The sequence below is a fragment of the Macaca nemestrina genome, chromosome 7, assembly GCF_043159975.1.
Source record: "Macaca nemestrina isolate mMacNem1 chromosome 7, mMacNem.hap1, whole genome shotgun sequence".
In the NCBI taxonomy this organism is placed as follows: Eukaryota; Metazoa; Chordata; class Mammalia; order Primates; family Cercopithecidae; genus Macaca; species Macaca nemestrina.
In genome coordinates this window covers 123,506,211-123,530,844 of record NC_092131.1, presented here as the reverse complement: position 1 = coordinate 123,530,844, position 24,634 = coordinate 123,506,211, and the positions used below count along the sequence as shown (strand labels likewise).

Sequence of the window (24,634 nt, the reverse complement as noted above, 5' to 3'; positions counted from 1 at the left end):
GATGCTTATTAGATATCTAAGTGGAGATGTCACATATGCACTTTGATATCAGGTTCTGCTATTAGGGGGATGTTTAGGCGAGACAGAAAGTTGGGATTTATCAGCATATAACATTCAAAGCCACGAGACTGAGTGAGATCACCAAAGAAATGAGCACTCTATGGATGGAAGAAAGAAGAGATCTAAAGCCTGAGCTCTGGCATACTCCAGCATTTAAAAGTCAGACAGAGGCCGGGCACAGTGGCTCATACCTGTAATCCCAGCACTTTGGTAGGCTGAGGTGGGTGGATCACTTGAGGTCAGGAGTTCGAAACCAGCCTGGCCAACATGGTGAAACCCCCGTCTCTAATTAAAAATACAAAAATCAGCCAGGTGTGGTGGCACGTGCCACCACACTCAACTACTTGGGAGGTTGAGGTGGGAGAATTGCTTGAATCCAGGTGGCAGAAGTTGCAGTGAGCTGTGATTGTGCCACTGCACTCCAGCCTGGGTGACAGAGCAAGCTCTGTCTCAAAAAAAGAAGAAAAAAGAAAGAAAGAAAGAATAGGAAGAGTCAATAGAGTCTAAAACAAGTTGCTAGAAAGGTAGCAGAAAAGCCAGAAGAGTGAAGGGTCCTGGAACCCAAGTGAAAAAAAAAAGTATTTCAAGGAAGGGGAAAAGATCAACGTGTCAGATGCTTCTGGTACATCAGGTAAGATGGGGGCTGAGAAATGACACTGGATTTAGCATGGGTGTCATTGGTGGCTTTGACAAGAGTTGTAAACACAAATCTCCTTTGAAGTGGGCTTAAGGGAGGAGAAGTCAGTAAGTATAAACAAGTTATTTCCAGGGGTTGTGCTATAAAGGAAAGGAGAAAAATTGGGACCTTAACTGGAAGTGGGATTGAGTTTTTTTCTTTTCATTTTGTTTTGTGTTAAGAGAATTAATGTCATACGTATATGCTGATTAGACTGATCTTGTAGAGAGAAAAGAATTTATATTGCCAGAAAGGACAGAATTGCTGAAAATCTGCCCCTGGGTAAACAAGAGTATGTGAGATCAAGGGTGCAAATAGAAGGGTTGTTGGCTTTAGCTAGGAACATGGATAGTTTATTCATGGTAACAAAAGATCCCCCTTTTTTTTTTCCAGTCTTCGTCTAACTTGTCATCAAGAAGGCATGTGATGCCTTGGCCATTCCTGTTCACTTAAGTCAGGGATTCATGGGATTCTGTTTTCCCGTGTGAATTCCCAAGTGATTCCTGTCCACTTAAGGCAGGGATTCATAGGATTGCTACTCTTTCCCAAACCTAGTTCTTATATTTTACCGAAATAAGAATGTACAAGAATTAGTAACTTAAAAATTGATGGCACAGTTGAAATGAAAATGACAGTGAAAGAACAAGTTGTCTAACACATCCAAAATGATTGAAATATTTGGAAAACAGCCCTGCAGAGATCAAACTGGATCTCGATGGTACCTCTTTTCAGCGAAAATGATTGGCATTGATTTCATAGCTTCTTTTACTTAACCTTTTTTAAAGGACCTCAAAAATGTAGGAATATCCTGCTAAAATCATCTATTATGTTTCCTAGAAAGGGTCAGAAAAGTATAATTGCTTTCAGTCCCCAGACTGTCTGCTTCCTGTTTTCATCCATTTCTCGGTCCACTGTAATCTGGGATTTATTCTCATAATTCCACTAAAACTATACTTAACTAAAATTGGCAGTGACCTTCAGGTCTTCAAATTTAGCAGATACTTTTTGGCCTATCTTATTTAACATCTGCAACTTTTTACTTGATTAGCCACTACCCTTCTCAAAAGTCTTCCTGCCTTGGCCTCTGCAGTCGTCTTCTCTCCAGTTATCTTAATGCCCTTCTCAATCTCCTTCCTAGTTTTTTTACCTTGCTCATACAATGATATTGCTTCAGCCGAGTTCTATCCAGACTTTTCCTTCTTACTGTCTTTCTGGAGAATATCTAGCACTGCCCATTATTTCCATGGGCTAACGCCTCTCAAGTCTATCTTTATGCCCTTTTGTTCCACTTCTGTTTTCCTGGGGCATGTTTCCAGTTGTCTGTAGTACATTTCTACTTAATTATATTACAAGTGTTTCACATTTATCATTTTCTTGTCTGTCTGTCCACACACACATACATACCCCTGTTCTTACCTTGGTTAATATTAAGTACATAACCATCAATTGGAAGCCTCAGAATTACCTTTGACTCTTCTTTTCTTTCACTATTAAAGTCAATCAGTTATTAAGTTCTCTCCATTCTACCTTTTTTTTTTTTTTTTTTTTTTTTGAGACAGAGTCTTATTCTGTCATCCAGGCTGGAGTGCAGTGGCGTGATCTCGGTTCACTGCAACCTCCATCTCCCAGGTTCAAGCGATTCTCCTGCCTCAGCCTCCCCAGTAGCTAGGATTACAGGCACTGCCATCATGCCCAGCTAATTTTTTTATTTTTAGTAGAGACAGGGTTTCACCATGTTGGCCAGTCTGGTTTTGAATTCCTGACCTCAAGTGATCCACCTGCCTCAGCCTCCCAAAGTGCTGGGATTACAGGCGTGAGGCACCACACCTAGCCATTCTGCCTCTTAAGTATCTCTTAGCTTTCCTTCTGCTCGGAATCCTGCCTGCCTTTGTCTCTCACTTAATCTATTACAGTAACCTCTTGATAGTCTCCCTTTCTCCTTTTATACCCAGTTCTATCTGGAATGGTGTTGTTTACCTTGATGAATACATATTCATCTTTTAGGACCTCCTCTATAAATTCTTTCTTCACATCCCTCCATACATACAAAATTCATCATACACTCTACCATACCTTTATGGTACTTTTAACAAGCCTTTATTTTAGTACTTATGTTGCATTGTAATGATTCTCTATAACACTATGGGTTGTGCATTCTTTCAGAATAATGACTGAATATTACTCTATTATCCATCTTTCTACTACTCTTGCTTTCCCAACTCCTCCCTCGGTCAAAAACGAAAACAAAAATACTCACTAGCACATGGCGTTACCTTTCCTTCTATTCCTTTGTCCACATGTAATAAGATAAGTCCACCTAAGACCCTACCATCATCTGTAGCTTCTTGTGTTCGCTCTTCAGAAGGGTGAAATCTGGTTTGCTAACTCATCTGGAACAGTATAGTGGGAGCAGGAAATAAGTACATCTGTCTGATTTATTAACATGTATACCTGAACTTACTGAACTTGATATTGTTCTTAGATGATCTAATTGTCAGTAAACGCTATAATCCAAGAAGAAATAGCCAATGAAATGTACCATTAAGAGATTTTTTCTTACACCCTTTAAGAACTCTTTTGTGATAGTTGGCAAACTGCCTCTACAACTCCCATTGCTATTCACTTTTTTCGTTAATAGTGTTTTCCCTTTACATTGGAGATACATGAAAGGCAGCATGTAAAAGTCAGATTCTACTGCATATTCAGAACTAAAACATGAAGTCTGTGTTTAGAGGAGATCATCTTTTTGAAGAAGATTATAGTTGGTTTTGGTAGGAGATGTCTTCATGGAACTGACCTGGCTTAATCAAGCACTGAAACCAGTTTTTTAAAACACCCTGTAACTTCTGTGAAGACATTGTTTACATTTATACAGATTACTGGGGGAATTAATTCAAGGACTGGCATGTGCTTTTGCTGGCAGGGAAATTTATCTAGAACCTTAGTAAACAGGTGGAGTTTTTGTGTTGTTGATACTTCTGCCTATTATTCAGGTTAAATCACCCAGAGGTTCCATACAGTAGTGGCGCCACATCATCCACCAACAATCCAGAATTTGTGGAGGATCTCTCCCAAGGTCAGTTGCTTCAGAGTGAGTCTTCAAATGCAGCAGAAGGCAATGAACAGAGGCATGAAGATGAGGTAAGCTGAAGTATCTCCTTCTGTTCCTATCCTCTGAAACTTCTGAAGAAGCAGTCACAAGGAAGGTGTGTTGATCAAGGTGTTGATCATCTAACCTTCTTATATTCTTAGGCTGATACCTGCAAAATTTTCTGTTTTCTATTTCTTGTTTTATACGGAACCATATTAATAATTTTAATGGCATAGACAGGTAGACTCTTCTTTCCCTGTTCCCTAAGAAATACCTACCTCATATTAGATGTTCAACAAATACTTGTTGAATGAGTGAATGATTTAATCATTAATAAATAAGTAATAAGAAGTGTACATGCCCTTACTCAAGGCCACACTCTGCTCACCAAGCCCTGCTGCCTGGAGCCCTATGTGCCCAAAGGATTCATACTACTTACCAAATCCTTCACCCTCCCATAGGGAGTACCTTTCCCTAACTCACACAAAGGCATATGAGCCTGGGCAGTCATGCCCTTGTTGGACTTTCAGTGTTTCTTACAAATAACTGATTACATTGTCAGTGTTTTAAGGCACTCTTTTTTTTTTTTTTTTTTTTTTTTTTTTTAGCCAATAAAGAGTGCCACCATTGATTTTTGTCTTTTTTCTTATTTTAAAAAAGCTGGCTGGGCCTGGTGGCTCATGCCTGTAATCCTAGCACTTTGGGAGGCCAAGGCGTGAGGATTACCTGAGGTCAGGAGTTCAAAACCAGCCTGGCCAACATGGTGAAACCCGTCTCTACTAAAAAATACAAAAAATTAGCCAGGTACAGTGGTAGGTGCCTGTAATTCCAGCTACTTGGGAGGCTGAGGCAGGAGAATCTCTTGAACCTGGAGGTAGAGGTTGCAGTGAGCCAAGATACTGCACTCCAGCCTGGGCTACAGAGTGAGACTTTGTCTCAAACAAAAAAAAATTAATTTTTTATCTCTCCTATTGGCATTTTATTTTTTTTATTTTTTTATTATTTTTTTTTTTTTTGAGACGGAGTCTCGCTCTGTCACCCAGGCTGGAGTGCAGTGGCCGGATCTCAGCTCACTGCAAGCTCCGCCTCCCGGGTTCACGGCATTCTCCTGCCTCAGCCTCCCGAGTAGCTGGGACTACAGGCGCCTGCCACCTCGCCCGGCTAAGTTTTTTTGTATTTTTAGTAGAGACGGGGTTTCACTGTGTTACCCAGGATGGTCTCGATCTCCTGACCTCGTGATCCGCCCGTCTCGGCCTCCCAAAGTGCTGGGATTACAGGCTTGAGCCACCGCGCCCGGCCTCCTATTGGCATTTTAAAAGATTATAATGAATGCTTAAAGCTTCTTAAATACCTTAAACCCAAATTGTTTTTTTTGAGATGGAGCCTTATTCTGTTGCCCAGGCTGGAGTGCAGTGGCACAATTTCAGCTCGCTGCAAACTCTGCCTTCCCAGGTTCAAGCTATTCTCCTGCCTCAGCTTCCCAAGTATCTGGGATTACAGGCGCATGCCATCATGCCCGGGCAATTTTGTATTTTTAGTGGAGATGGAGTTTCCCCATGTTGACCAGGTTGGTCTCGAAATTCTGACCTCAAGTGATCCGCCTGCCTTGGCCCTCCAAAGTGCTGGGTTTACAGGTGTGAACCACCGTGCCAGCCCATAGTAACTTTAATGTAACTAGGTAAAAAAAAAAGAAAAAAAAACTAATACCAAATACATAATTTGCCCAATGGTGAATTATCATACCATTTTATTTTATATACATTTGGAGGAGTAGAGTACTACAGTTAGTATTTAGATATTTTTGTCCTTGTTTATTTATCTTTTTCCTGTCTGAAATAAGAATTATTGTTTCCATGAAACATTAACTGATAGGGCTGTGTGTATTTGTAAAATTATGAAGTGAAAATATGATGTACCTTACATCTTATTTAAAGGGCCAAGAAAAAGGGCTCTGGTGAAACATCAGTGGTACCTCAGTCCTTTTCGTTTCTTTAGTTTTTTTTCAGAGGTGATTCAATCTTTTGATTTAACTGGTAACTCAACATATAAAGACCTCTGACTACGAAATGTACATCTAGGCTGGGTGCAGAGGCTCATGCCTATAATCCCAGCACTTTGGGAGGCTGAGGTGGTTGGATCACCTGAGGTCAGCAGTTCAAGACTAGCCTGATCAACATGGCAAAACCCCATCTCTGTTGAAAATACAAAAATTAGCTGAGTGTGGTGGTGCATGCCTGTAATCCCAGCTACTTGGGAGACTAAGGCAGGAGAAACGCTTGAACCTGGGAGGCAGAGGTTGCAGTGAGCCGAGATAGCACCATTGCACTCTATCCTGGGCAAGAAGAGCAAAACTCTACCTCAAAAAAAAAAAAAAAATTAAAATTAAATATACATCTAAAGGAACAAATTGTCAAGCCAAAGACCTCATCTTCATTTCAGATATACTTACTGAAATTTTTCTGAGACTTAGATATTAATGTAATATTCCATTTGCTATCTGCTATGGGAAATAAGCTAGTCTTTGAAAGTTACCAATGAGCAGCTCCCTTTGTGAGTTATTTTTAATCTCTGCTACAACTTGTTTCTTCCTTTGCCTGGTGCGTGTGACACCATCTCACTCTGATCTGACAACGTCTGCCTCTCTACCACAATGCTGCATGTGCTGCTGTATTTCCCATTTGGACACTCTCCTGTCAGGAATCAGGACCTGACAGTTGTCTGTGGGACAGTCATATGCATATGAAGGTCAAAGCTGAGTGATCATGGCACCTTTTATTCTCACACATTGTGATTAGCACAAAAATAGCCCTTTAATGCAAGATTTTGTAGTGTGGTATGTAAAAGAGTTTGCAAGTGAAGCATTTGGAGTTCCTCGAAAATTGCATTGCTGTCATTTATAATAGCTACAACAGATATGGAGAGCTTTGAATATCCAGGGCCAAATTGCAACTCTTAATCCTGTTTTGTTGGTTGTTGTTTATTTTTGTTGTTGTTGGGTTATTTTGGGAGATGGTTGTTGTTTGGTTTTTGGTTTTTTATTTTGTTTTGTTTTGTAGCAACGAAGTAAACGAGGAGGTTGGTCCAAAGGAAGAAAGAGGAAGAAACCTCTTCGAGACAGCAATGCACCCAAATCCCCTCTTACAGGATATGTTCGGTTCATGAATGAGCGTCGAGAACAGCTTCGAGCAAAGAGACCAGAAGTCCCATTTCCAGAAATCACAAGGATGTTAGGCAATGAATGGAGTAAACTGCCTCCTGAGGAAAAACAGGTAATTGTTCTTATTCCTGACTCTTTGTTTGGTTTTGATTATATCTCAGAAATAACTTCCAAAAGAAAAGCAAAGAGGATGGACAGTTGATTCTGCAATTTTGTCACAGTGCCTAGGTGACCAGAAAAGCAGGGTCCATCATAGCAGTTTTCTCTAACTTAGTGATTTTTAAACTATTTGTTCTAGGGGTGTGAGCAGGGAAGGAGTCTAGGACTCCCCTCAACCAAAGCAGTACCACTTTTTATGCGCTGAGGTCACATAAGATTTTTGTAAGTGGTTCAGTATTAAGAAATCTACCAATAAAATATATTCCACTGAGTTAAATGAAAAGTTGTGAATTAAATGAGAAAAAGTCACTTGACACAATTCTGCAGTTCACATAAGATTTTTAAGAAAAAAATGTTACTGCTTTAATACATTTTTTAAACTAGAGTCTGGCAAATTAACCTGCTATTGAAAATAAAGCAAGAACAACTTGAATTCTTTCTCCTCTAAGACAGAAACTAACCTGATTGGCAAACTGAAATGAATCCATTTGTTAGAGATTCGAGAGGAATTAAGGACAAGATAGCCATGAGCTGGTTGAAATACCACTAAATGGTCATGATTGTGGGAGTTGCTTTGGGTTAAAAGTTCCCAGCATTCCCAGCATCTGAAAGATATCTATATTTCTTTTATGTCTTAAACTCTTTTATGACTTACACTTTTTAGAAAGGATTCCAGACACACTAAAACCAAATTGAAAAATACTCCCCTGGGAATTAATTGACTTCAGAAATTTTCAAAGAGATCAGATTCAGTTGCAACTTTTGAAGCTCTGTGTTAGTAGTAGCAAGCTAGCAGAAGGCAGTGAATATTATCCATTGTTTTGGCACTACTGTAGAAAAGGATAGTGGGCTGTACATACTATGTTATTCTTTTCTTTTTTATTTTTCTTTATTTTAAAATTAATGTGTGCTCATTATTTAGATCCTTTTCAGAGAATACAGAAGTGTATAAACAAAAATGTAAAAATAACAGTGGTTATTTCTTGGGATAACCACTATTACGTAGGACAAAGGTTTTGTGTTTGTTTTTGTTTTATTAACTTTTTTGTGGAAATAATTTCAAATGTACAAAAAGTTACAAACATAAAAATAGTACAAAGAACATCCAAACACTCTTTGCCCAGATTCACCTATTGTTAACACATTTTATTCCATTTCTCCATTTCGATATGCACTTATAATATGCTCAGTCTTTCTTACACTTTTGCGTGCTCAGTCTTTCTCTCTCTCTCTCACTCTCACACACACACACTTGCATGTGTACACCCAGACACACAAAATTTTGTTTTAATCATGTGAGGATAAATTATATACATTGTAGCCCTTTACCCCCAGAATATTTCAGTGTTTATTTCAAAGAATATTTTCTTATATAACCATAGTATAGTCATCAATTTCATAATTTTTCATTAACAATACTTTAATCTGTCATCCATATGTTGACCTAACCTCATTTCTTTATAACATTTTTCCATTCCAGGACAGGTTCCAGTCTAGGGTCAAGTTTTGTGTTTAGTAGTCAAGTTTCTTTAGCTTAAACTGGGATATTTCCATAGTCTTTCTTTTTCTTTTATAACATTGATATTTTTTTAAAATACAGTTCCCTTCTGCTTCCCCCGCTTCTTTTACCTTTAACAGAACATTGCTTATTGTGTATTTTTCAGATGTTTCCTCATGATTAGATTGAGGTTACGCATTCTTGGTGGAATGACTTGCATAGGCGGTATATCACATATGCAGGCACACAATGTCCTTTTGTTTCTCACTGGTAATATTAATTTTGCTTACCTGGTACATGATTTAAATTCTCCTTTGTCATTAGTAATCTATGGGGAGACAATTTAAGAACATGCAAATAGTGTGTTCTACATCAACATTTTCCCCTAGATTTAGCATCCATTGATTATTTTTGCCTGATTTAATCTTTATCATTATGGTTACAACATGATGATTTTTCCAACTCCAGCACTCCCTTCACATTTACCAGTTAGCCTTCAGCATTCTAATCTAAGCAAGATCTCGGCTTACTGCAACCTTGACCTCCTGGGCTCAAGCACCCCTCCCACCTCAGCCTCCTGAGTAGCACATACCACCAAACCTGGCTAATTATTTTATGTTTTGTAGAGATGGGATCTCACTTTGTTGCCCAGCCTGGACTCAAACATCTGGGCTCAAGCAATCCTCTTGCCTCAGCCTCCCAACATCCTTTGATTACAGATATGAGCCACCATGCCCGATCCCCTACCCCCATTTATTTATTTATTTATTTGTTTGTTTGTTTGTTTGTTTGTTTTTTGAGATGGAGTCTTGCTCTGTCGCCCAAGCTGGAGTGCAGTGGTGCAATTTCAGCTCATTGCACCCTCTGCCTCCCAGATTCAAGTGATTCTCTAGCCTCAGCTTCCCACGTAGCTGGGACTACAGGCGTGCACCACCACGCACGCCCAGCTAATTTTTGTATTTTTAGTAGAGATGGGGGTTTCAGCATGTTGACCAGGCTGGTCTCGAACTCCTGACCTCAAGTGATCCACCCACCTCAGCCTCCCAAAGTGTTGGGATTATAGGCGTGAGCCACCATGCTCCTACCCCCATGTATACCCCCATTTATTGTATTTGTATGGTAACAAATCATTGGTATTATGTCTATTATAAATCATACTAATAATCGTATGAAGTTTCTTTTACTAGTTTATATTGTATTACTATACTTAATTATTTTGGTGCTTAAATTGTACCAGATTTGGCCAGTTGGGTATCCCCTACATCTGGCTCTTATGTGGGACAAGGTGTTTAATATGATTTCTGAGTGTGTTTTCCATTCATTTAGAAGCAGTATTTTTATACTTTCTTATACTTCCTTTTGATGAATGAAAAGGGCAAAGCATTAAACAAAATAATCCTGGTAGAGCAATGAACTTTGTTTAAATAATTAATAGCACAAAGCAATCAAAGCATGTAGATAGAGGTTCTCTCAGAGTAGTCCATTTTTAGGTCCATAGGATGAGATCATTATTTTTACGTTCTTTGTGTCTCCTAGCTTCATTGCTCCAATCTTCTGGCTCTTAAAGGGCCAATTGATGTATGACATCATCCCCTCAAAATGGGCTGGAGACAGCAAAACAAAGTAATATTCTATTCCTTCCCCTGGGAAGACTAAGTGTGCCTATGTGGTGTGCAGATCTCATGAGGATGGCTCTAGTGGCCATGTAGAGTTCTATCTATAGAGTTAGAAGAATAACTCTAATCATCTTCATGAATTTTTTATAAGAATGATCTCAGTAGAACTTGTCTTCATTAGGTTAGAAAAGGCAATAATTAGTCTAAAAACTCATAATGACCTATTTCTTTTATAATTGAGAGGTTTTATTTTATTCTATTCATACAACTCTTATTTTTCTGATTCTTTTTTAAGGCATATTCCCTATATTCTTTTCTTCCCATGTTCTAATTGTCCCATTTTCTTCAAATAGGTAGTTTAATTTTATTTAAATAAGATCTCATTTTCTTGAAAATAATTCTGTGTTTCTTTCCTAGCGCTACCTTGATGAAGCAGACAGAGATAAGGAGCGCTACATGAAGGAACTGGAACAGTATCAGAAAACTGAGGCCTACAAGGTCTTCAGTAGGAAAACCCAGGACCGTCAGAAAGGCAAATCTCATAGGCAAGGTATCAAAACCAGAACCAAATGTATTTGTAATTTGTTGTGGGTGATGGAGTGTCTGTCATAAAACCAACTGTTAAGAGTGGTAACTAGAAAAGACGTGTTTCTGTTTTCTCTCCACTATCCAGTATTCACTTACAAGCATTATTTTGGAATTTTATTAAAATCACATTGCTCTCATTTAGAAATTTCAACTGGGTTTCCATGTCTGTTATCGATGATTTTGGCTTGTCCTCCAAGCCCCCTGTTAGTTGCCTGCCTGCCCTTTTCCTGATTCCCAGTTTAGGCATTTCTCTGCCTATAAGCAAACCTATCTACAAAATTATATCAGTAACAGTAACTTGCCTTTAACACTTCTAAGACTTTCATGTGTCATTTTTGAAGCACCATCCACAACTAGTCTATTTTTCCTTAGCCATCACATCTTCTCTCTACTTGGGCATCTGGCCTGCTAAAATTATAGATGTTGTACAAGTAGTCTTTGGTTTGTGTCTTCTGTCTACTCTTTCACCCTGTTCTCCCTAAAGTTAAAAACTGTGTCTGCTGTTTCTCTTATGCCTAATTATGAATTTTAATTCTGTAGGTATGGGGTTCCCTTACTTTTGTTGGCTGACCGATTAATAAAGCCTTAAGGAAAAATATAATATGTTATGAGAATCTACATATATCAGCAGGTTTTATAGTTTGGCACAGTCATACACTTCGATTTGGTTATTGCTTTCTTTTTAAATGTAATTTTCTCTTATTCTTTTGTATTTTTAGATGCAGCCCGGCAGGCCACTCATGATCATGAGGTAATTAGCCATCTGTCTACATACCACATATATGTATTTATAATAATGTTGCTTTTTGAAATGCTACTGGATTTTTTTTTTAAGGAATGCAGAGTATTTCCTATATCATAATTCAGATTAAATGAGATACTTTAGCTTGGGGGTTCTTAGCATATGGCAGACACTTACGTTGTGTGTCTGTCATTGAACTACAGCCCCTAACCTCAATCCTTTCCTGTGATCTAAGAATTTTATTGGCTTTAAATGCCAAAGATGGCTGGAATTTGGAATGAAGTATAGAAATCAGGGCTAGCTGAAAGCTATAACTTGACCATAGTTTATCATCACCACATACTTTAATCTGACTCTCAGAAAAGTTGTTATTTAAAGAATCCAGCATTTGCTTAAAATGAACTGTTCAGCTACAATGTCGATAGAGCACAAGCACCAGTATCTCATTTTTTTGTTTGTTTTGTTTTGTTTTGTTTTTGAGATAGAGTCTCACTCTGTTGCCCAGGCTGGAGTGCAGTGGCACAATCTCGGCTCACTGCAACCTCTGCCTCCTAGGTTCAAGCGATTCTCCTGCGTCAGCCTCCCAAGTAGCTGGGACTACAGGCTCGTGCCACCACACCCAGCTAATTTTTTTGCATTTTTAGTAGAGACAGGGTTTCACCATATTAGCCAGGATGGTCTCGATCTCCTGACCTCGTGATCCACCTGCCTTGGCCTTCCAAAGTGATGGGATTACAGGCGTGAGCCACCATGCCCTGCCCAGTGTCTCAGTTCTTACACCTCCTTTCCTATTCCCTCACTTCACTAGCACGTGTTTGTATACTGGTTTCTTTCCTCCCACTTGGTTCAGCCCCACTGATAGGATTTAGGCCTATGTTTCTGTGTGTATGGGATTTAGGTGTGTGTGTTATTTCAAATTATGTTTCCTCCTTCAAACTTTTGTTTCCTCCAACTTCCTTTAACCTTCATGGCTCTCTATACTTCTCTTATGTGCTTAGCTGATCTGACCTAGGGGTTTTGAGGTAATTCAAGGGCTCACACTCTTTGGTTGTAATTTCTTTGCGGACATGCACAGTCTAGTTTTCATCTTTATATCCAACCCTATACCACCTATCATGATACCCTTACCTTGAGAAGGTATTCCATAAGTGATTATTTTTGTACAAGAATCTATTCAAAGTTGACCTGAAATAACTGGGAATTTGAACAAAAAGAATTTTCTGATGTACTATTTTACATGTATTTGTTTTTTTACCAAATCAAGGAAATGTTGGTTACCTTAAAACATAGAGAAAAGATTCAGATTCACAGGTCAAATAGATGTTATTACCATCTATGAACTATAAAGTGAGAAACATAGTAAATATTTGCATTTTATTCTTCAGATAGATCCCATATAAATGTAATTATATATGACATTCTATGCTCTAATTCGGATGAAATGTTATGTTTTTTTGCTGGAGAAACTTTGTATGTATTCTTTGTATTGTAAATCATAATAATGTTGCAAACTTTTCATATTAGCAGACATTTGTATAATTACTTCTATCTTTCTTTGCCTGTGTGCCCAACTATCAATATCATGAAATTTCCGTACTTCTTTTTTTCTCTATTTTATAGCTTCTCTATCCTTAAGAGTTACCAAAGAGAATTTGGACAGTAATCTGAAACATTAGAGCTCACATTTTCTAGTCAGTCGTCTGAATAGGTGTCAATCATCTGACTCATTTCATCACTATGAATTTTGCTGGCCAAACTATATGCGACATTTTTGTCTTCAGTAAACTTGATAGTTGCAGTCAGAAAACATGTAGATTTAGTCTGTATCGTAGAACCTGCTGCTGATAATTTGAGAAGTGAAGGTGTTTATTCAGATACATTAGTATAATATGAATTTCTGTAATGTCTGTGATTTGTGAAAAGAAGTGAGTCTCTATGTTTCCCTGTTACAGGATTAGACTAGACATATGTTAAACCAAACAAAAAAAAGGAGTGAGCAGATGGAGAGCAAACAGTTGTTTCTTAAAAGGTTATACAGTAGGTTCTGTAAATCCATGTGTTGGTATGCCCACAGCAGGATAAAGCTCCTTTAGTAAGCGTGTTGACCCAATTAATGTCCCTTACTTTAGCCATTTTTATTTTTCACTGAATAATATGTTTCCTAAATTAGATAATTTTAGAACAATTGCAATATAAAAGAACTGATTTGAAAGTTTTAAAACTGTTTTTAAACACTGTTACCCAGTAATTTTCTTACATATAACTTCTTAGTATAATAGAAGTTCAGGCCGGGCGTGGTGGCTCACGCCTGTAATCCCAGCACTTTGGGAGGCCGAGGCGGGCGGATCACAAGGTCAGGAGATCGAGACCACGGTGAAACCCCGTCTCTACTAAAAATACAAAAAATTAGCCGGGCGCGGTTGTGGGCGCCTGTAGTCCCAGCTACTCGGGAGGCTGAGGCAGGAGAATGGCGTGAACCCGGGAGGCGGAGCTTGCAGTGAGCCGAGATCGCGCCACTGCACTCCAGCCTGGGCGACAGAGCGAGACTCCGTCTCAAAAAAAAAAAAAAAAAAAGAAGTTCAGAAAAATAGAAAGCACTATGGGTGAAAAGCAGCCACAGAAGGAGCCCATGGAAAGGAGTAATTGAATCAGGACTTTAAAATGACCTAGGTTTTGTGGAGACCCCAGGGTGGGTAAAATGGCTCCAGCAGAGGTATGAGTAAGTTTTTAATAAAAGAGCAAATATCTTGCATTGTCTAAAGACCGTAGATCCTAAATACGTACTTATTTCCCTTTACTTATCCTATGAGGAGTAAAACACTGAAACTTAGTGATCCTCTCAAGTGACCACCTCATTTTGTCAGTGAGGAAAGTGACTTGCCTAAGACGGTATATAGAATGGAAAGAATTTACCCAGAATCACTTACTGAATTAAATTGGAGGCAGAATTGTGACGGAAACCCAGGCCTTCTGTGTCATAGTCTAGCATTCTTGACAGCACAGTGCCATGCTACGTAGTATAAACGACACAGTGTTGAAAGTAAAAATGGGCCTGGTTGCCCGAGATGTCAGTAAAATGTGTTGGTAGTTAAGTAAACTATTTGGTTTGTGTATAGTAAAGAAACCTATTGTATTCCAAATGAAACTTGGATCCCTAAGTCATTGTTACCAAGGCAGGTACTGGAGAGGGCATATTAGAGCTGAAGAAATGCTGACCTGAAAGCCATTCTGCATAGCAGTGGGGCACTTCAGGGTGGTACACAATGTTAAGAGCATTTCTCAAAGTAAAAGGCTCTTGAGAGAAGCACATATCACACTCTTTGAAATTCTGGCACTGGGCCTAGATCACAGCAAGATAGGTTCAGTTCAAAAGGGCCTCTTTTCTCTTAACCTCCATTCAATATCCAGAATGGAAAACCAAAGTGAAGAATATTCTTGCTCCTCTCAAATCGACAGCCAGCCCACTAGACCCAAGAGTTAGCTAGTATTACTCTCAAGAAAGTGTCTGTATCTTATGTGAAAACTAAGATAGAAACAATAATTTTGTTTCTCCTTTAATTTATGAGAAATGACAGAATGACACTCAGCCTGAACAAATTAGACCCTTTCAGTGAAAGGGTAATCAAATCCTTATGATTTTAATCCCTTGAGCTATCCTTGGAGCAGCTTAAGTACACCCAAGCCCCCAGGAGGATCCCCTCCATGCCATGAAATGTGCTCAGTAATGGAAGAGCGCTGATGTTTTTTATTACCACTCTTCCATTAAGTAGAATTTCTCTGTTACCTTTCAGAGACTGAACAGTTTCATTTAATTGCTTTAATGTTTCTTATTTTGTGCTCTAAGAATCTGTACCAAGGGGCAGTGTGTTAATGCACCTATGTGGTGCTGGCCTCTGCCCTTACATAATTAGCTTGGTTTGGACTGCTCTGGCAAAGGAGAGAAAAGATTACCAGTCTGAGGAGAGTCAAGACCTTGGAGAGGGATCTTTGTACCATGGTAATGGGAGCCAAGCGTCTCCACTTTACCCATCTAACTGGCAGATATTGAGACGTATGGCTAGGTAACTGATCTCATGTAACTGCAGTTAAGTTGGAGACTAAATAAGATAGGATGATAATGTCCTAAGTCTTTATGCTAAGTCATCTGTGGACTTATGTTTGTATCTGTTATGCCTTGTGCGTGTTGGGATTATGTGTCATAAGTTTTGTTTTCCTGCAGCAGCCCAGTAACAGTTAAAGCATATGGGAAGCCAGCAAATTTGAGAGAGAGCCACTGCAAAATATGGCTGAGATTCCTTCTGGAACCAGCCTTTCTTGTTCATACATTAATTTCCATTGAAATCCCCTAGGAACTGGCTCGAGGTAGAGCTTTGCATGTTGAAACTTGGGACTTTCAGTTGATAATTTTGTTGTTTATTTTCAAGTTGTTCTGGGAAACTTTGCTTTCTTTTGTTAGGAAGAAAAATACAAAGTAGAAATTAAGTGTTCTGAAATTACATAGCTTTTCAGTGTCTTTCTTGCTCAGCTGCCATTGGCAGGTGGTTCACACAGCCCAGCCCCCTTACTAGGCAGCCACCATTATGAAAACAGGAACTCGGGTGTCAGATTTCCCTCTTAAGCTGTGAACTGCTTAGCTTTTCTACTGGGCACCAAGTCATTTTGGGGTTCAAAGATTTAGAAAACTAGTGGAGGCCGGGCACGGTGGCTCAAGCCTGTAATCCCAGCACTTGGGGAGGCCAAGGCAGGTGGATCACCAGAGGTCAGGAGTTAAGACCAGCCTGGCCAACATGGCAAAACCCCATCTCTACTTTAAAAATACAGAAAATTAGCCAGCCATGGTGGTAGGCACCTGTAATCCCAGCGACTTGAGAGGCTGGGGCAGGAGAATTGCTTGAACCCAAGAGACAGAGGTTGCAGTGAGCTGAGATCGCGCCACTGCACTCCACCGTAGGCAACAGAGAAAGACTCCGTCTCCAGAAAAAAAAGAAAAAAAGCCAGTGGTGACAAGAGTAGGAAAGATACATTCTATCTAGCTTTGAACAGTTGTTTATAGGAATGAAATATAGGTATTATGTTTGCATGTTTTTCATGTTATAAAGGTCCTGGGATCTTAAGATTTCACTAACAGTTTCTTCACTTCTCACTTCCTGCCATTTTACCACCTTTGTTATGGAAAATTTTGAACACTATGCCAAGACACTTAAAATTAATATTCACAATGCTTTCAACTTCAAATTCATTTTAGAAGTGACAGCCAAAGCATCTTGAATTATTGACTTTGTTCTTAAAGATCATTGTGGAATATATTTTGCAATGATCTTGTGAGGCTTTTTTACTTTTAATGGCTTATTGGTGAATTAATTTTAGGCTTTGTTACTCTTTTGTATCTCACATAATCCTCTGCTTTCTAATTTTTAGAACCTAGTTATTTCTGATTTCTTGGTCTTGTATGTATGTTTGTTTGTTTGTTTTTCCTTTGTCTAAAGAAAATCTGAAAGACCCCAAAGATAGGCTGCCTCTCATAAGTAAATAGAAGTACCAATGGAATATCATAATTATTGCTCGTAGCTGTCAGATTTCTGCTTAAAATTCTTATTGTCCACTCTGCAGATTTATATTGCATAATCTTAGGGAACATTTTACATGCATAACCAACAAAAGTGACTGAAAAAAAACACTCTTTCTCAATTCCCACTGCAATCACTTTCACAACTGTATACTGTTGACTATTCAAAATACAAGGCTAAGAATTGGCTTCAAATTCTCCATTAGGGAAATTTACGTAACGTTGTTTTAAGGTTTCTAATTACACAGTAGTTGTACACCTGAGAGAAGTGAATACTTTACCTGCTTAAGCTCTATGAAAGTTGGATTCCAGTGGAAAGATGAATACATTTCCCTCACAGACTCACCTGGACTGATTCCTGCTCACCCTATTCTTTTTTAAAGAAGACGTGATCATTGTCTTCAGGCACTATTATTTAATTTAGCTTCTATTAAGAATTAACTGTTTTGTTCCTCTTGATTCACAGAAAGAAACAGAGGTAAAGGAACGGTCTGTTTTTGACATCCCTATATTTACAGAGGAATTCTTGAACCATAGCAAAGGTGATTACTGAAGTTTCTTTTTGTGTTTCTCAGATTTTTGACAGGGGACTTACTTCTCAGAAGAAATGCATTGCTCAAAAGCAATGGTAGTGTTATCCCTCCTTAGGACTAGTCTAAAGGAAGAAGAACTGCCTATATTGCACTCTATGGTAAAGGTAGCTGCTCAAAGACCAGTGAAGGAAAGTTAGGCCATTGTTGTCAAAGCTTCTTTGGTCTCTGGATGAAAGGAAATAAATGCAAATCACAAATTCACTTGTCTTCAGACTCTGAGCCTGGAACCCTTTGTACAAATAAAAACTTACATGGGAGTCCAAAATATAAAATAACTAAGAGCAAATCTGATCCCATTGTAGTAAAGATGGGTACCTACAGCTGTGCTTGGCCAGTCTCCCAGGATCCCCCTGCAAAACCCCTCAGGCTTCTCATTGTACAATTTTAAAAAGCAAAAACTAACAAACAAAAAAATACTGGGAATTGAAACTGTTGCAATCTTACGTATGAAATGTGACTAACTTTAAGAATTAAAATAGCTCTGGGGAGTCAGGCGTTTCATTGCTGAAATTGCTATCAGGAATGCCATAATGAGAATAGGGAGATGAGGTAGGGTAGCTAAATTAGAGGCAGCTAAGCAGAACTTCCCTGTAAGAGTCATTGGGACTCCTCAGAGACTCCTTCTAGTGCTGCATGTGTTCTGTGGGATGTATGTCCTCAGCTCGGGAGGCAGAGCTCCGCCAGCTTCGCAAATCCAACATGGAGTTTGAGGAGAGGAATGCAGCCCTGCAAAAGCACGTGGAGAGCATGCGCACAGCAGTGGAGAAGCTGGAGGTGGATGTGATCCAGGAGCGGAGCCGCAACACAGTCTTACAGCAGCACCTGGAGACCCTGCGGCAGGTGCTGACCAGCAGCTTTGCCAGCATGCCCTTGCCTGGTAAGTCTTCCTGCCTGAGAACTGTCAGGGACAGGGGTGTGTGTGTTGTGGGGAGCAGGATGCTATTTATGTTAGTACTGGTGTGGAAAGGTTGAAATCTCCTCCAGAGGAAAATTAATTAAAATACATTTTTTCTCCTCTGGATATAAAAGAATGTCAGTATTGGCTAAAATCATCCAATGTTTCAGGCTCTCTGGTCATTCAAATTTTTGTCTATTTATATTTTAATATCTGTTTTCCTCTCTTTTAAGCTTAATTTGCTATTCAGAACACTGGAAACTGAGTAGTAAATCTTGAGGAGAGTGCTTCCTCTTATGTATGTTTGTTTGCTTTGTAGTTTTTGTTTTAACGGGAAGGAGGGGAAAATGAACACTGGTATTTCTTATATACTCTTTCATTTTGAGGATAGTCAGCAGAAAGCTGAGAGAGTCTAACCTTCTGTTACATGCAGCTACTCATATATCCAATCAGCAATTATATAGCCCATCTGTTTATTTAGAGTATGTAGACTAATTTATTTCTTTGAGACCTAAAAGTCTCTCCTCTAAAATTAAAAGCATGTCTGTGGAGCAGACCACATTAGAATCACTATTTCTTTGAAATTGTGTTTTATGGTAAAACTGAATAGGGAGAATTTTCTTACTTTATTCTTATCTCACTTCAGGAAGTGGAGAGACACCTACAGTGGACACCATTGACTCATATATGAACAGACTGCACAGTATTATTTTAGCTAATCCCCAAGACAATGAAAACTTCATAGCTACAGTTCGAGAAGTTGTGAACAGACTTGATCGTTAGGGAATGGTGAGTGCTCACTGATAAATATTTATATGCCAGCACATCATCAAAAATAAGATGTCATCAGACTTTATCAATACTACTAAAACCATGGGATTACATTGGATGAATGAGTTGGAGACTTGGTTAAGAATCCTGTTGCGTGGTTGTTAAATGTAGTAAATAATATTAGAAAACAGAGTCACTGTAGTCCCAGCTACTTGGGAGGCTTAGGTGGAAGGATTGCTTGAGCCCAGCAGTTCAAGTCCAGAGAGATCATGTCTCTAAAAATAAAATAAAACAGACTCAAGACAGTTTTTTCTCATGCTTGCTTCAGAATGGTTTAATGGGAAGAGCATGGTTTTTGTGGTTTAGCCTCAGTTCTAGCTTTGTCACTTATTAGCTGTATTCTTGGGCATCAGTTTCCCAAAAGGTTTTGAAAAGTGAGTGGGAAACTTAGAGGAAATCATCCCCAAAATAGCACTCAGAACAAAATAAATATAACTTAATTTTTAATCTTCCTTTTCTCTGGAAAATACTAATGATAATTTAGAAGTAGTCAGTGAGACATTGTATGTATGTGAGCCTACATAAGTAGGAAGCTTTTATATTCACCACTCAATAACACAGTGACTGTTGTCTGTTAAATGTTGATGTGGACTCACCATACAAACAGGTAACTCCCTGGTTGTGATAGATTGAAAAATAAACTCTTCAGCCGGGTGCAATGGCTCACACCTGTAAGCCTAGCACTTTGGGAGGTCAAGGCAGGCAGACTGCTGGAGCCCAGGAGTTCAAGACCAGTCTGGGCAACATGACAAAACCCTACATCTACAAAAACTACAAAAAATTAGCCAGGCATGGTGGCGTGAGCTTGTGGTCCCAGCTACTTGGGAGGCTGAAGTGGGAGGATCACTTGAGCCAAGGAAGTCGAGGCGAGGCTGCAGTGAGCCATTATCACACCACTGCATGCCAGCCTGGGTGATAGAGCAAGATACTGTCTCAAAATTTTTTTTAAATAAAAAATAAATAAATTCTTGGTGGGGCATAGTGGCTCATGCCTGTAGTTCTAGCACTTTGGGAGGTTGAGGCAGGATTGCCTGAGCCCAGGAGTTCAAGACCAGCTTGGACAAAATAGTGAGACCCCTGCTTCTAAAAAAATGAAAAAAATTAGCCGAGCATGATGGCACACACCTGTAGTCCTAGCTACTCAGGAGGCTGAGGCAGGAGGATCACTTAAGCCCAGGAGTTCAGGTTTCAGTAAGTTCGGGTCACACTAGTGTATTCTAGCCAGGGTGACAGAGCAAGACTCTGTCTCAAAAAACCATAAAAATATAAAATTCTGAAGCAAAAAAAAGAGGAGAGAGAAAATAAGTTTTTTAAAAATATATTCAACAAATGAGCAGTAGTATGTATTCCTTTTTTTTTTTCCCCCCTAGAAGGGATCTGCATGTACACTTTTTGGTACTAATGGTCATTTCTTAAATGGAATTGCTATTTGTTCATTCAAATTCCTAAAGATGGGATACCCTTTTAGTATGCCATCCCACAAAATTGGCATCCCTTTGCTCTATTGGTTAAGTTATTCCATACCTGCAGACATAGAAACTGTGTGGAAATTTTAAGATTGGACTCTACAATGAGTTGGCCATATATGGATACTAAAATGAGAGTCAATAGCAGGATATGTTCCTTAGATTGGTCATGGGTTTGAATCTTTATTCATCCTGTGAGTACATGAGCACACTCATATACATAATTTATATTCTGGCTCGGTTTGGACTTTGAGCAACATATGTAAAGATAAATGCCTAGTAGAGACAAAGATAAATGCCTAGTATACTTGTTGGTGATGCCCTTGGATGGTAACTGTACAAGGCAATGCATTGTATTTTAGCCTCAGCCTCTGATGGGGAAAGGATTACTATCCTTCTAGTGAGTAGCCAGATGGAATGGACTGTACTTCTTAGAGATGGCTGGACTCCCTGCAGAATAAAGAAGTGGCATTACTGCTGCTGCTTATGAAGGGAACAGCTTGTAAATCTAGGCCTGGGATTTTCAGGAGCTCATCATCCTTCCCATTTTCGTACAGTGTTTTCAATTAGCACTCTTGTATGCTTGAAAAGTGAGAACTGGGAGAAACAGTGTGGAAGATTGTGAAAGAAAACATTAATTGATAACATGGTGTCTCTTCACATAGATATAGGGCAGCTAATTAAGTATTGACCCAAAAGTGGTTTTCCATTTTGAGCACTTTGCCAGTAAGACTCTCCTAAAGCTTTGTTCATCTCAAGAATATAAACTATATTATTTGTTTTCTGAGGAGTCTGTAAACTTAGAATATTACTATTATCCTTGATTTTAACCTACAAATATTTTGCCCCTGAAAAAATAACTAAAAGTGTGAACTGTTATATTACTACAGATTCTTACAATCTAGCCATGCAAACGTAACTAACAATAGATGGTTTCCCACACCCCCCAAAACTGTCAAAGGAAATAATTACAAAGACTGTGATTAATACTGGTTTGGCCTCATTATACAAATATGTACAGACAGCGAGGCTGATGTCCCCAGCACTCATGGTGCAATTAATTACTCTGACAAGAGTTTGGCAAAGGTTTCATCCACTGTCAGGAGCCAGTGAGTGAAGGGAAGCTAATGGTCTACAAGTTTCAGAGGAGCATATTAGAGTTGGAAGGGCCCTTTAGAAATCCAACATTTTATATATGAAGAAACTGAATCCCAGAGAGGAGAAACATCTTGCTTGAAAATATCTGCATAGATGAGTACAGAATCCAAGACTAGAACCACAGATATCTAAACTCTCATTCACTGGGTTTCTAAAACATTGCTCTAAGGAAGAGGTGGATGGGGGAAGGGGAAAGCACTAAAAAGTCCTGAAATAGAGCATTAAGATACATAGGAAGTAGGCCGGGCGCGGTGGCTCAAGCCTGTAATCCCAGCACTTTGGGAGGCCGAGACGGGCGGATCACGAGGTCAGGAGATCGAGACCATCCTGGCAAACACGGTGAAACCCCGTCTCTACTAAAAAATACAAAAAACTAGCCGGGCGAGGTGGCGGGCGCCTGTGGTCACAGCTACTCGGGAGGCTGAGGCAGGAGAATGGCGTAAGCCCAGGAGGCGGAGCTTGCAGTGAGCTGAGATCGCGCCACTGCACTCCAGCCTGGGCGACAGAGCAAGACTCAGTCTCAAAAAAAAAAAAAAAAAGATACATAGGAAGTAAATAGAAAAAAATTACAATCCAGGAATTATAATGTTACAGAGTTTTAGCCCATTTTAAAATTATTTTGATAAATATACAGTGGAAGAATTACCCTACCTGTCACCTTTCTTGTGACTGAGTAGTACCTTGAGACAAGTGGAACTGGGAGGAAGCCATGGGGGTGATTTTAAGTTGAAAGGTGACTACCTTATATAAACTACTAAAATGCGTATGTTGCCTGATTTCAATGATAATATTTGGCTGTTTGAGTTTAGGGGAAGAAAATCTTATGTGACTGTATTTTTTTTAATATGAGAAATGTTCTTGATTATATGCACATAATACATCTCTATACATGCAGATATCCTTAGTTAACACTTGAAGAAAATTGGTTTTGATTGACCATACATTCTTCAGACTAAAGTAGGTTACTCATTTTCCCTCCTCAGGTTTGTCCCTGATAGTTGCTTTTCTGTGTTTAGCTGATGATTTTCCTACCTCCCATTGTTGCTGAACTGGAGCAGTGTTATGTTTCTCATTGAAATGTTATGTAAAACATCTCAATGAGGTTGCCTGCTTGCAGCTTTATGAGTTCTTTAGTTTACATATACCCTGCACTCACTGTAACGCTTATGAAACCAAAGCATTTTTAAAATCCATAGTGCTAACCCCTTCCAATCAATACTTACTTTCTTGGTGTTATTTTCCTTGTTTGTTCTTGTTTTTGTTCTGGTTTGTTTTGTTTTGTTTTGTTTTCTCCTGATTCCACAGGTCTTAGAGCTCCAAGATGTTCCATAAGTGTTTTTACTTGTAAGGAATGAGAAGCCATCGATGGAAATTTGAACTGAGTTGGGGTGGAGAAAGAGTGCAGATCCCTTTGCTTGTGAAAGAATTTTCAGTGAGTGAAAGGCCGTCACCCCAGGAAGCCATATGAGGGAGCAGCAACATGTATATGAGCTTCCTATGGAATTGTCCTTCTGTGGAACTTTGAAGGTATGCAGCCACTCTCCCAGGTCTTCAGGTTCCTACCATTTCCATTTCTGTTAAAGTGGAGCTGCGTATCTTCAGCTTACTGGGTGACCCTGATGCTGACATCTGCTGCTGCAGAAAGGAAGACTTCTCATGTTGTAATTTCACTTAGACCCTTTTATCAGTGGAGCTCCAGTTTTCTTACCTACTTGTCACTTTTTTTAAATGCCTCTGGGGGTTATTTTTGCTTTTATTGGCCCCCACCAATTTATACATCTCCATTTTCTGACCTCTGAACTTTGTTGCTCAGCAAGGTTCTGAAGGAGAGTTTCTTGCATTAGACAGGCCCAATCTTCTCCCATCATTGCCCTGCTGTGACTCCAAAGAAAGGAGCTTCTTGTTGATAGTGCCATGTGGAGCAAGGCTATGTTTCCTACCCCACATGGTGCTCAGTGGGTACCAGTCTTAGTGTGGCTTTGTGATTGCTGCCCTAAAGGAGAATGCTTTGTGATTGCTGCCCTAAAGGAGAATGCTCTTTCCTTCCTCACTGGTACTGCCTGCTGTTTTCTAAGCATTGCTCCTGCACAGACATGGAGTCCCAGCCCCAGCAAGGCTCTTCTGTTCCCATCCATTGACAATGTCTTGTGGAGCATTTTTGCTGAGGAAAAGGTCACTTGTAAACAGAGGAGAAAGGGAAAGAGTACAAAGGGCCAAAGTTTATTGTAAGTGAAAACTGAGGGAATTCCTGTCTTCTTTAGGAGTAATGATTCATGGATCTAAATAGGTGGAAATATCATTCAAAATAGTCACTTGAGCTCACAAAAAAAGCAAGGAAGAATTCTCATGTCCTTTGTCTTCCTTCTGTAGCGATGAACTGCTGATCCATGTGAAGAAGACAGGCTTCCCTTCCTTCTCCCTCCTTAGTGATTTTTTTCATTTAACAGCATAAGTAAAGAGGACTTTCTGGTTCATTTTTGTTTGTTTGTTTTGTTTTGTTTAGAGATGAGGTCTCGCTGTGTTGCCCAGGCTGGAGTG

At 39.3% G+C, this 24,634-nt stretch overlaps 1 protein-coding gene across 2 annotated transcripts in view; it reads left to right on the top strand.

Annotated features, from left to right (window-relative positions):
* The window catches only part of LOC105491021 (high mobility group 20A), a 69,361-nt gene extending 45,346 nt beyond the window's left edge, over positions 1-24,015 (top strand). The window contains exons 3-10 of one of the 2 annotated variants that reach the window (XM_011757106.3): positions 3,730-3,877; positions 6,884-7,096; positions 10,675-10,807; positions 11,565-11,596; positions 17,620-17,695; positions 18,408-18,623; positions 19,288-19,430; positions 23,402-24,015. In XM_011757106.3, coding sequence (XP_011755408.1) covers positions 3,730-3,877; positions 6,884-7,096; positions 10,675-10,807; positions 11,565-11,596; positions 17,620-17,695; positions 18,408-18,623; positions 19,288-19,424 — 955 coding nt within the window. In that variant the 3' untranslated portion in view covers positions 19,425-19,430; positions 23,402-24,015. The remainder of the gene's footprint in view (positions 1-3,729; positions 3,878-6,883; positions 7,097-10,674; positions 10,808-11,564; positions 11,597-17,619; positions 17,696-18,407; positions 18,624-19,287; positions 19,431-23,401) is intronic. The other variant, XM_011757104.3, reaches the window with a different exon arrangement.
* Positions 24,016-24,634: the final 619 nt, after the last annotated feature.